General features: G+C 38.6%; 1 protein-coding gene across 1 annotated transcript in view; it reads right to left on the bottom strand.

Moving 5' to 3' along the window:
- The window catches only part of LOC100892057 (ATP-binding cassette sub-family C member 8), a 32,346-nt gene that overhangs the window by 14,804 nt on the left and 5,119 nt on the right, over positions 1–12,423 (bottom strand). The window contains exons 4-12 of the mRNA XM_030972661.1: positions 7,093–7,281; positions 6,199–6,357; positions 4,422–4,577; positions 3,723–3,857; positions 2,938–3,100; positions 2,648–2,688; positions 1,910–2,119; positions 1,325–1,495; positions 270–348 (exon numbers count right to left, since the gene is read on the bottom strand). Coding sequence (XP_030828521.1) covers positions 270–348; positions 1,325–1,495; positions 1,910–2,119; positions 2,648–2,688; positions 2,938–3,100; positions 3,723–3,857; positions 4,422–4,577; positions 6,199–6,357; positions 7,093–7,281 — 1,303 coding nt within the window. The remainder of the gene's footprint in view (positions 1–269; positions 349–1,324; positions 1,496–1,909; positions 2,120–2,647; positions 2,689–2,937; positions 3,101–3,722; positions 3,858–4,421; positions 4,578–6,198; positions 6,358–7,092; positions 7,282–12,423) is intronic.

Below are 12,423 nucleotides of genomic sequence, written 5' to 3'. Positions count from 1 at the left end.
AGTTTGACCAGCAAGATTGTCTTCATCTTTCTTTTTCTCATTACGCAATACAAAATTATCACACATTTTCTACCAAATTAGTTCCGAAGATTTGAACGTGTAAAATGTTTAGTGCAAGTTTGGTTCGATTCTGTGATAATAGAACTTACGATTACCTTTAATAAATGTATAAAAGACGATTAATTTCGTCAAACTGTAACTTCGCCTGCATTAAATTTGTCTTGAAAACTGACTGATAAAAAAGAAAGGTCATCGACTTTTTATTTTACCTGCTGGTATGTCTACGTTGATATCGCTTATGATGGGGACTGCCGAATCTGGGTCCCAGGTGTAGAACCCGTTCCGAATCTAGAGAAGAAATGGGGATTAAGTCAAAGTGTGATGTCATTTAAAAGAATCTTTGATGAATTTATATCAAAATATGAAAAAAGCCATGTTCAACATACCATTTCATAATGACGCTCTGCAAAGACTTCAAGATACAATTGAGCGCTAAAATGTAAAATTTACACCATCGCTCTCCCCTCTCTCTTCCACCCTGTCTCTGAATTACTTTTCTGTATATTTATTTTTCTCTATTTCTCTCTTTCTCTCTCACACTTTCTCTCTCTCTCTCTCCTTCTCTCTCTCTCTCTCTCCCTCTCTCTCTCTCTCTCTCTCTCTCTCTCTCTCTCTCTCCTCTTTCCTCCATCTCCCTCTCTCCATGAAGTTATCTCTGTACACTGACCCGTATACTGTCGTAACGTGTTTAGGGGAATCTGTCGGGATTCGAAACCATCGACCCATAGGTCTAGTCATTTTTGTTCTCACTTTTTCTCTCTCTTCCTCCTTCAAACTTTTTCTCTTTTACTTTACCTTTCTCCCCTTCTCTCTCGCCCTTCTTTTGCCTCAAATGTCCCCGCTCACTTACCCGCATCGCCCTGTCTTTTGGAAGGATTCCTCTATTGAGATTCAAACCCATCGTCCCGTAGTCTTCCTTGTTCTCTCTCCCTCCCCCTCTCTCTCCCCTGCTGAATCACAGTGTGCTCTACAATGTTAAATTGGGGCATTTTCACATTGTGGTTGATTCGTTTCACACTGTGGTTCACAGTGTGGATAACCGGAAAAGGAAAGAACACACTCGTTCACAGTGTGAATCACACTGTGTTTCACACTGTGTTCACAGTGTGAACTGTGATTTCACACTGTGATTCACACTGTGAATGAGTGTGTTCTTTCCAGCAGGGTCTCTCTCCACTATATCTTGTTGTTCTCTTTTCTTTATATTTCTTTACACCCTCCCTCTCTCCCCTTTCATATCCCAAAACATTCAAACTAGACTTACACGTATCGCGACGTCTTTTGGAAGGTTTCCTTTATTGAGATTTGAACCCATGGACCCGTAGTTTTTCTTGTTGTTCTCGTAACTCATGGTCAGTGATCTCGTCATCTGAACCTCATCATCAGATGTAGCTGGAGTCTTTTTTGTCCCGTTTCTCATCGTGCCATTTGTCACCTAATTTCGGATTAGAAATGTACGGGTTATGATGATAACCATGATGATTATGACCAAAATGAAAATAATCAACAGATTTATTAACAACGTCTCTTTCATAATAGTACTTTAGAAAGAAGCATACCCTTCAAATAATATGTTAAACAGGGGGGGGGGGGGTGGGAGGGGAGACGGGGGTAGCGCAAAAATTCAGTCTTTTCCGAATTAAAGTTATCGTTTACATATATTATAAAAAAATATCATTAAACAATGACGGAAGACAAATAATTTCAAAGGCCTAGTTTATTTGCGTCGTCTGATTTGATATATTACGTCAAAATATGATTTTTATGAATTTGTCAATGCTCATTACAGAAGTTATTTTGTTATGATCACCGTCACTCGTTATCGACGTCATTGACCAGAAATACTCACCATTTCATCGTCATCATGCTTGCTTTCCACCTCGGGTCCACTTAGGAAGAAACTCAATCTCTTGGAACTCACCCATGCGGTCACGAATAGGTTGACCACGAAGGGCAGAACGAACATCGGGTCGGTCAGGGCGTTAAGCAGGGAAAGCGCGGAGAACGCGACATCGGGCGTGAGGATATTGTCAGTAATGGCGGTGTAGGTTGAAAAACACTATGGATTAAATAAAGGTGAAAGGTGAAAGGCAAATTTCTTTAAACGGTATTGTTATGAAAATAATATGCATGTTGAAAAACATTACTAAAATTGACAATTGAAAGTAAGTTTTTGTATAGGGGACGACAATATTGTGAAATTTTATTTTAACATATTACTTCTCCAGTTAAAGCGATACCTATATGAAAATAACGTTATATATATATATATATATATTTTTTTTTTTTAACGGTACGAATAGAATCCTTACCACACTTAGGCCTACTGAAAATGAAATTATGCTATCGCTTAAACATTGATCATATTAAAACAAAATATACAAGTAATGCTTTTGCTATGTCAAGACTAATAAATTTTGAAATTCAATAAACCAGTAGCGTCGTAGCCAGTAATTTTGAGTCAGGGCGCAAGGATGGGATCCGAGTATACAAATATATTATAAACTTATTCTAAGACGGAAATATTGGCATTTCGATGCATTACAGTGATTAGATATATCATAAGTACAAGTTTATATGTACTTACCAGCAGATTCGCTACTATTGGAGTTCCAGAGTTGACAACAACTGTTGAATAAAATAAATGTAGTAAATATTCTTGAGAAAATGGAACGAGACACTATCATTCTTTGTTGGGGCTTTTCAATATATAATGTTGTCTCGAAATAATGATGATAGTTTTTTTTCACATGAATTTCACAAATTGACATGACACCATTGATGGATGTGGACATTTTCAAATGAGATTGGAAATTAACAATGAGTAAAAAACAAAAGGTCATACCATGGAGTTACTAATTCCATGGTCATACTCACAGTTCAAAGCAGAGAGGAAATAAAGGATGAAAAGCTTGTCCATTTCCTCTCCTCGAATGATATTGATAAATCCCTTGAACATCCTTTCCCATCCGTATAGCTTCAGTATCTTCATTCCTTGTAGCATCTCATTGGACGATTTTAACCTCTGATCTGCCTTGGCCTGAAATGATGGCGTGATATCAAGGGGGGGGGGGGCAAAATAGGGAAACAACGTTATATATAAAGTGGAGGCGCAATGGCTCAGTGGTAGAGCAGTGGTCTTGTAATCGGGAGATCGTGGGTTCCAAAAATAGTCAATTCGCTTTCGGGTAATGCATTATTGGTTATTTAATTAGCTAGTCCCTCGGAGAGGACTTCAATCCGTCGGTCTCATGGTTGTTTACTTACAAGCATAAACATGCTTTCTTAGCAGTCCGGTATTAAGCAATCAATAATCATCAAATTAGTATGCAAGTGAGTTAGTGAGTATACACTGTTCTAGCTTTCACACACCAGGTATTATTAAGTCTTACAGATTCTCTAGTTTACCAAAAGTTTCCTAACATATTTACTGCCATGACTTTAAAGATTGCATTTTGAGACCGTATGTTGTCTTGTTGTTGTTGTTGTCGTTGTTTTTCGTTTTATTCGAGATACACAGACATACATTTGGGAAATATCACGGGTAGCTAGGAGGGCATAAAAGGCAATTATTATTATGCTAACCATAGTTATTATACAAATAATACACAGCAGTGAGTGCATTGGTAAGAATTACCACGTCATCATATTATAAAACTCACCATGACCCCTTTCATCGTTCTTGCATAAACTGTGGCAATCTTGAACTGGATCGGAATAACAAGGAAAAACACAGCTGCCCCAATAAATGCCGGTGGTCCAAGCTGAATATAGAGTAACACCAATGTCAAGGTAATCTGTAAAGAAAGAATGGACGGAAATAAATAAAGGAGAACGTTTTTGAAAGTTCAAGGCTATCACGTATTCATTTTGAACACGTAAACAGATGAGTCTTAAATATTAGGAGAAGTTTCACTTTCTGTTGCAAAGACCAATCGATGCTTCTTTATCTGTTAGCGGAGGAAAACATCAGTGGCGTAGCATCAGGGGGGGGGGGGGGGATGGGGGGAGTGTACCCTCCTTTTGGAGAAAAAGAAAAGAAAAGGAAAGCGTGATATCATGAATATAAAGAGAAAGGAAGGGAACATCAAAGAAAATAGAATCCCTTTAATTCCCTTCCTCTAATAATAGGTGGCCTTATTAATTCTTATTCATGTGACCGTTGCCCTTCTAATGATACCAGCACCGCCCCCCCCCCCAAGACTAAACCCACGCGGCTACGCCACTTAATTGATTTAGCGTGACAAGGTCAAGGTCAAGGAAGAAAGAAGTGGATATTTCAAGGATTATTCATTAAATACATAAAAGCATACTATCTTCTTAAATACATACATGCAGCAAATCGGATTTTTCACACGTACCCTAAATGGCACAACCCAAAGCTCGTTACCGCGGTCAAAGAAGAACTGAACATTGGCTGCATCGACTGACATGTGATTGGTCACCTGGCCCATTGTCATCACACCACCTGACATGGCGTATGTTGACAGCCGCAGAGACTTCTCGTATACCATACTCTGTTTAAAAAAAAAAAGAAAACAAATGATATTTAAGAATAATTATTATGATAAAATAACTGATGAATGAATAAAAGGACCCTGATCGTGATGCAAGACGGTCGACTAATCAATTTTATATAATACAAAGAATCGTGCTACATGTAGGTCAATCAGATATATTCAGTGGGATTTTTAAAAAACTCCTGCAAAACTACCTCATGCAAACAACATTCTTCTAGACAACTACATCCTTGGACATTTACCCCCGAATAACCACCTTTTGGGGGTAATTGTGATCAGGGGTTGGTTGGTATAAGAGAGGGGCACTTTTTTCCGGAGTAATCGTCCCTACATGCAATGTTTCTTCTATTATAGAAGTTTAGAGTCTGTTTGGTATCTTTTTTTGTGATATTTCTTGTTATCAATGCAAACTGTTAATTGAGACAGTATGGAAGGCTAAATGTTATTAACCCATACACTGCATGTAAGGATGTGGAAATAATAATTCATGGAGGAACAACAAATGACGAAGCTAGTTTCAGTTTCATCGCTAACTGCTCATAATCTCACTCAGCAGATAAACTTTAGGATTTCTCAAGATGGACTTTGTAATAAATGGGACATTGACATATAGGAGAAATACAATAAACATTTCCTTGCAGCCAACACGTCCCCAAGTCAAACAAGCATATGGCTTGAATCCAAACAACACTAATGCAGAATTAAATTAAATTGAAGGATTAATTTACATTTCGTCGCAGCCACTGGCTGAATTGGCTGATAGTCACAAATATCCACTCATCATGTTTATCTGGCTCAGAGGGGACCCTAAAACTTACAAGCTCTGCTTTTAACAGGGTCTCCTCGTCTTTCTTTTAGTTAACTTTGTTTTTATCATTGCCATAATTTGTTATTTTACATTGTTAATGTGAAATGATCTATTGTTATGCTCTATGTGTCATTTGAAAGAAAGACGAATACATATCTTATCTTATCTTATCTTAATTGCGAAAGATTAGCAACATTGATAGAACATAAAACAATGAAACATGTTCATGCTTGAAAACTCCCACGAATGTATAACATGAAAACCAGCCATGTTACGCAAAAAATAAACAATCACTAAAACACATTTTTGCTTTGTGTATTCCCAATATACTCGTTAAAGCGGAGTCACTTGAACATTCTGACAATAAAAAAGCAAGACATAAAAGTAAAATGATCTGACGTGGTCTTTAAGTCTTTTGATTAATAATGCTCAAAACGTTCATATTTGTCGACAAACCTAATTGGCAAATGACAAGTTAAAAGAAAAATAATAAGACCATCCAGATAACACAATTTATTTATGTATGCACGTCTGCGTGTGTGCACGTGTGTGAGTATGTAGTGTAAACTTGTGTAAGTAAATATATCGAGGGACATCACACCATAAATATATGCAGAGGGAAACTTTCAATACATTTATTACCACGGCCTACATATTTTGAAGACCTTTGACATGTTTGCAAACACCAACCATTATTGCTTTGTCATACTTCGAATTACGATGTTTGAGTCTGATAATATTAAAATACCAATTGATTTGTTATATTTTTATATTTTTTTATGAAATAGTATACAAAATAATTAGACTTACCTGAATGGCTGATTTCACGTGGACCCCCTCTACAGCACAGATGTAGTAATATGTTTGGTCCAAAGTTGAACGAGTTAAAGCCGCTATGTATATAACTCCGACCAACACGAAACCATTACCGAAAAATTCGTCAATAGTCACATGGTGAGGTCTAGGCACCTGTGTGAAAATTAGAAGACACAAAAAATCGTGCTAAATCTTAGAGCAGACATTCACATGAAAATCCTAGAATCTATGATTCTTTTTAGATTATAAAACAGTTGGGTAAAACTTAATCGAATAATCATGATAATGGATAAAAAGGGAACATGCACTTTGTGAGGTAAAGTCTTACCTTTGATGAGCTTTCTAAGGATGTAAAGACCACAATGAGCCTTTCCTTCAATAACTGACCTACTTTTGTTTGCTTATGTTTAATGTTATTTTTGTCTTCCAGAGGCTTTATCATGTAAAGACTGGGATGATATTTGTGATGATGGCATGGAGCCACATCAAACATTCCAAAGTGGCGTAGCATAGTTATGTCCAGAGAAGACACCGGCACCGTCACGGGCAGGGTCTTACTGGCTGAATGAAGAGCAAAACTATCAATGCTATTTATAAATGTGAGGGTTGGAGGGGGCTGTAACATGTTCTCTTCACGTTACTTACACCCCTGCATTTTTTCGCCATTTAATGAAGCCGGTGCCCCGTAAACCCGTCACCGCGTCCCGGATTATGATCAGCCTTGGGGCATAGTATTTAATTATTTATTAAAATAATTGTTAAATATTAGATTGCCTCTCCGGAAGAGAAAATGTAATTAAATTCGTTATACCATAAATCTTTTGATCCCTTGATTTGTGTATATTGTGAACGAAAACAAACTTTTATTTAAAACATAAGTATTCTTACATTCTGATTTGGTGTTGGATAGAGAGAGCTTGTGACGAAAAGCACTATTCCACTGATGCACATGGGGCCAACTAAATTCAAGCAATCTCCGCACAATTTCAGCATCCCTGCTGGTATCATCTTCTGTGCGTAAGTATTCCAGTACACCCTATGCAGGTCGATCTTCTGCCTCTTTCTCCTTGCTCTTTCCTAAAACAAAGGAGAAGAGATGGAAAAAGGAAGAGAGAGAGAGAGAGAGAGAGAGAGAGAGCGAAAGAAAATAAAATAGGGGGAGAGAGAGGATGAGGGGGAGGAAGACAAAGAGAGAACAATTTTGAGAATATCGACATGATGAAGCGAGAGGAGAGGGATATTGAGGAATCAAAAAGAAAAAGGAATTAAAAGAGTATTACAATGCGAATATCATTAAACGATATGCTTTTAAGACTTAAACCAGAAATGTCTACCCGGGGGTGACCCAGTGGTTACCGCAGTATCACCCGGATGAGGTTACCTGGTATAAAACGATAGGTAACTTTGCTATTTAACTAGGCGTTGTGGCGTGCGCTTGTAATCCAGCTAAAAGTGGAAGTTACAAACTGATTCTGCCGAGGACACAGGTTCGAAACTTACTCACGTCTTTCGGATGGTGACGTTTAAAGGTCGGTCCCCTGACGTAAATAATCTGATTGATACACGTCTTTAAAAACCCAATACACACACACTCATTATTTAAAAGAAAAGTCTTTGTGAGAAAATTACAAATTTTGCATAAAATAGTAATTGAGTTTTAAAAGAATAACAAGTTTGAATCTCTTCTTTAACTTCATACCGAGAATGCGATTAGATAAATGTCACATTCTTAATATCAGGTTAATGACGCATGTATTGAATGAGCTTAGACGAATTAAGTTTAGAGTAGCCACCTTGTCCGATTTTGTATGGTATCTTTCAATGGACATTCACCATGGTAACGTCTTATCAATACCATATTGACCTACAACTATCATAATTATCATTATAATCCTGGGCGTATTCAGTAATCCCTTGCAGTGCTAAATACCCGTCATGCGACTCATGCCCTTCATTTATACCATCAATGTGACGACACCTGGAATTATCTGGCACTTTTCCAGTTTCATTATCTTAAATATTGACCTACAACTATCATAATTATCATTATAATCCTGGGCGTATTCAGTAATCCCTTGCAGTGCTAAATACCCGTCATGCGACTCATGCCCTTCATTTATACCATCAATGTGACGACACCTGGAATTATCTGGCACTTTTCCAGTTTCATTATCTTAAATATTGAATACTGGCCGATAATTGGAAATTTTCTGAAGTTCACACAAATAACTTGAGATTATCAAGAAGCCATACAATTGTCCGTATAGAATCTATAGAGGTATTTCCCCCAAAAAATTACCTTTGACTTTTATTGAGAATGAAATCCAAACGGACTTGGCATGCCCGAGATATTTTGTCTGCTGTATGATAAGTATAACTACTATCAATAATGATCTCATTGCCTCCTTTTAAAAGGAGAAGCCACACCAGGAAAAAGGTTACGTTCTTTCAGTCAAAGGGTAGCTAATTCTTGGAATGGCCGTACTGTTGACATTAGGCAGTGGCGGATCCAGGGGGGCCGAAACGGCCGCGGCCCCCCCCCCCCTATTGGCGGCGCAAAAAAAAAAAGAGGAAGAAAAGAAGAGAAGAAAAAAAAAGGAGAAGAGAAAAGAAAAGAAAGAAGAGAAAAGAAATAGAGAGAGAGAGAGAGAGAGAGAAATAAAAAAGGAGAACCCCCCCCCTTCCAGTCCGGGGTCGGACGGACCGAATTTGTGTTCCCAAAATTTTCGATAAAGGGTTACTTTTCACCCAACAAAGTCCGGCCCGTAATAGACAAAAATCCGGCCCGTACTGACTTAACACACCGGAGATAGATGGGCGCTTTAAAAGAGAGGGAACATACATGCGCGTACCCTAGATAACACTGAGTTTGTGGGGGGGGGGGGGAGAAAAGTCGGGTGAGAAAGGGGGAATGACAAAAAAATGGTGCTAAGTGACAGTAAAGACGAATAAGGGAAAACTATTATCGGGAGATTTGGGGTCATTCCAGAAGACTTGGCAAACGTTATTGAACAGAGGGGGCCGGGCCGACCGCATAGAATCTCGAGCTGCGGATGCAAAGTTAAACGTTAAAAAAGGGCCCCTGCGCTACAAAGGTCATCACTCTTTAGTGAGAAATTTGAAAAGGGCACAATATTGTGTATGTCTTTTAAATAGAAGCTATATACTCAACAGTCAAATTTTAAATTAACGGTAGGGCCGCTTTACAACTCTTATGTTGCCCTTCATTTGGATTCAGCTCATACCTACTCGCTTGTGCATGTATTTGAACTCATGTTGGTAGTAATCATGGACAGGGGCGGCGATCCTGGGCCCGATAGGGGGACACATCCCCCAGGAAATTTAGAAATATAGCTAGAAAGAAATATAGCGGAAAGAACGTACATGTTGGGCCTAAGGATTTTCTAGAATGCATAATTTCAGCATTCAACATTGCAAAATCTCGCTTGGTCGCTACGCCCGGCCCTCGCCCGATAACACAAAACTATGATGACGCTCCCGGCCGTGATTTATCCATGGTTGGTGTAATTTAATTTCTACTAACCTAATTATGTGCTATCACTATCACGGTTGTTTCATTTTCCCTTTAAAGCAGGCGCGTTGCCAGGGGTGGTAGGGGCAGTAAGAGGACATAGGACGAAAAAGAAGCAGACAAAGAAACATTTTTGAAAATTCTGACAAGTCGAGAACGGTACAACGAATCGTCTTCTGTCTCTAATAATTTAATGAAATATCAAAGCTTCCGCGCTTCACTCGGGAGGGGGGGGGGGGCAACTGAATTCAGACAAGGATAAAGAAACGAGAAGTCTTCTTTCTCTAATAATTTAATGAAACGTCAAAGCTTCCGCGCTTCGTGCGGGAGGAGGGAAGCTGAATTCAAATAAGGATTAAGAGTCGAGAAAGGTACAACGAATCGTCTTCTTTCTTTCATAATTTAATGAAGCGTCAAAAGTTTACGCGCTATGCGCGGGAGGAGGGGGAAACTGAATTTATACAAGGATAAAGAGACGAATATGGAACAATAAATCGTCTTCTTTCTCTAATAATTAATGAAAGGTCAAAGCTTCCGCGCATCACGCGGGCGGGAGGAAACTGAATTCAGGCAAACATTAAGGCCCGAATTCACAAAGCAAGGTTTGAGCTCAGACCAAGGTTTGACCTCAAACCTCCTTTTGTTTCGCCAAACCTCCTTTTGTTATTTACAAACCTGGTTTGTAAATAACAAAGGGAGGTTTGGCGAAACAAAAGGAGGTTTGAGCTCAAACCTTGGTCTGAGCTCAAACCTTGCTTTGTGAATTCGGGCCTAAGTAGAGTCGAGAACGGTACAACAAATCGTCTTCTTTCTCGAATAATTGAATGAAACGTCAAAGCTTCCGCGCTTCGTGCGGGAGAGGAGGGGGGAACTGAATTCAGACAAAGAATACGAGTCGAGAATGGTACAACAAATCGCCTTCTTTCTCTAAAAATTAATGAAAGGTCAAAGCTTCCGCGCTTCGCGCGGGAGGGGGGCATATGGAAACGTTTGCTTGTATTTGTCTCATAAAGGAAGTTGAGCACAAACTGACTCCCACACGGTGTTGAGTGCTCAGGGGTCACAGGCCACTGGCTTCATCGGGCGGGTAGTTCCATTAAGTGAATGGGTAAATTAACTATTACAAAATGAGGGGACACATTGCATTGTACAATAGGGACACACATTGTTTTTATTGTGCAGAACTCTTTTATTGACTTACTTATTGCATGGAACTATAAAACCAAACTGCATTTTGTATTCTAACAATTGGAGTACAAAGAATAATAACAGGTGAATGAAATGCATAAACACCACAAACATCTGGGGAGGATCAGCATTCATAAATTTGAATACATAGTTGATAAACGACTCCGATGAATCTATGAAACCAAAATGAAATTTGCGTTCTGGCAATTGGAGTACAAAGAATGATAGTGAATGGAATGCTCCAACAGCAACACAAACACCTGGGAAGCGAGGAAGCATCCATAAATTTGAATAATTTAGTTGATAAACGACTCTGCATGTGGACGTTTGTTGGAGCAGAAAGCAGTGGATTCTTAACAACACGAACCCATTTAACAGAATGTCGGAACGTAAATTAAATTTGGCGCGGTTGGAAAATGCATCTTTCTACCCTGCGACTTGAATGGTACGATCCAGTAAATTAAAACAGTAAAATGGCTCTTATTTTAAAATTACTCATTAAATAAAACCCAAAACTTCAGTGATATCAGAAAAAATATGTTAAATTTTACTAGTAGTTAAAAAAAGATGTATAAACATTGTGAAAGTGTCGCATTTTACGATAAAAGACGCCGATTTAGCGAAGATGACGTCATTAGTGCGCTTGCATCAGGGAATTCAAGGTCAAAAGGTCAATTCAGACACTGATAAGTTATTGGTCGAGCCTTTTTGTTTCCTTTATTCCGACAAAATTATGCAATCAATCAAAACAAGTTTGATACCAGAAGAAAGCTAACAACTAGTATTTTCATTAACTGCTTGCCCCAAAGTCGCTTGACCACAGTGAAACGAGTGAGAGCTTGCGATAGCGGCCAAAGTTTGATTGAAACTCGCTATTTGCTCTTCTTCAACGCAAAAAGAGACGACATTGTACTGGATAAATGTATTTTTTCCGACAAAAGTACAGAAAATTTACATATGGTCTTTTTATATTATACTTTATGAAATGTTACCCGAGTGACTTCCGGGCGCCCCAATGCTGGAAAGAAACGCACATTTTAGAAAACTTCACTCTTTAGTTGAAAAATGCTTATTTGTTCTATGCACGCAAGTCAGATTGAGCGGATGATACAACGTTTCCATATGGGGAAACTGAATTCAGACAAGGATTAAGACAAGTATTAACGAGTCGAGAATGGTACAACAAATCGTCTTCTTTCTCTAATAATTTCATGAAACATCAAAGCTTCTGCGCTTCACGCGTAATAGGGGGGGGTGCAGCGAGCTGCCCGAATATGAATATTTCATATCTGTCCTCGTTTATTTTGGTGATAAATACCACTTTTACAAAATACATATTATGCTCAAATTTTTGCTCGCTCGCTTCGCTCGCTAGCCGAATTGTGAAACCAGAAAATTACTTTTTCGGGCAAGAGGTTATAGCCCCCCCCCCCGATGAAAATGTCAAAAATTGTACCGGTATGATGCTTCTAATATGACCTTGTCAGTATTGTTATGTT

The sequence above is a fragment of the Strongylocentrotus purpuratus genome, unplaced genomic scaffold (genome assembly GCF_000002235.5).
Source record: "Strongylocentrotus purpuratus isolate Spur 01 unplaced genomic scaffold, Spur_5.0 spur5_scaffold_6, whole genome shotgun sequence".
Classification (NCBI taxonomy): domain Eukaryota; kingdom Metazoa; phylum Echinodermata; class Echinoidea; order Camarodonta; family Strongylocentrotidae; genus Strongylocentrotus; species Strongylocentrotus purpuratus.
The sequence above is the reverse complement of the archived record's forward strand: the minus strand, read 5'-3'. Positions and strand labels throughout refer to the sequence as shown.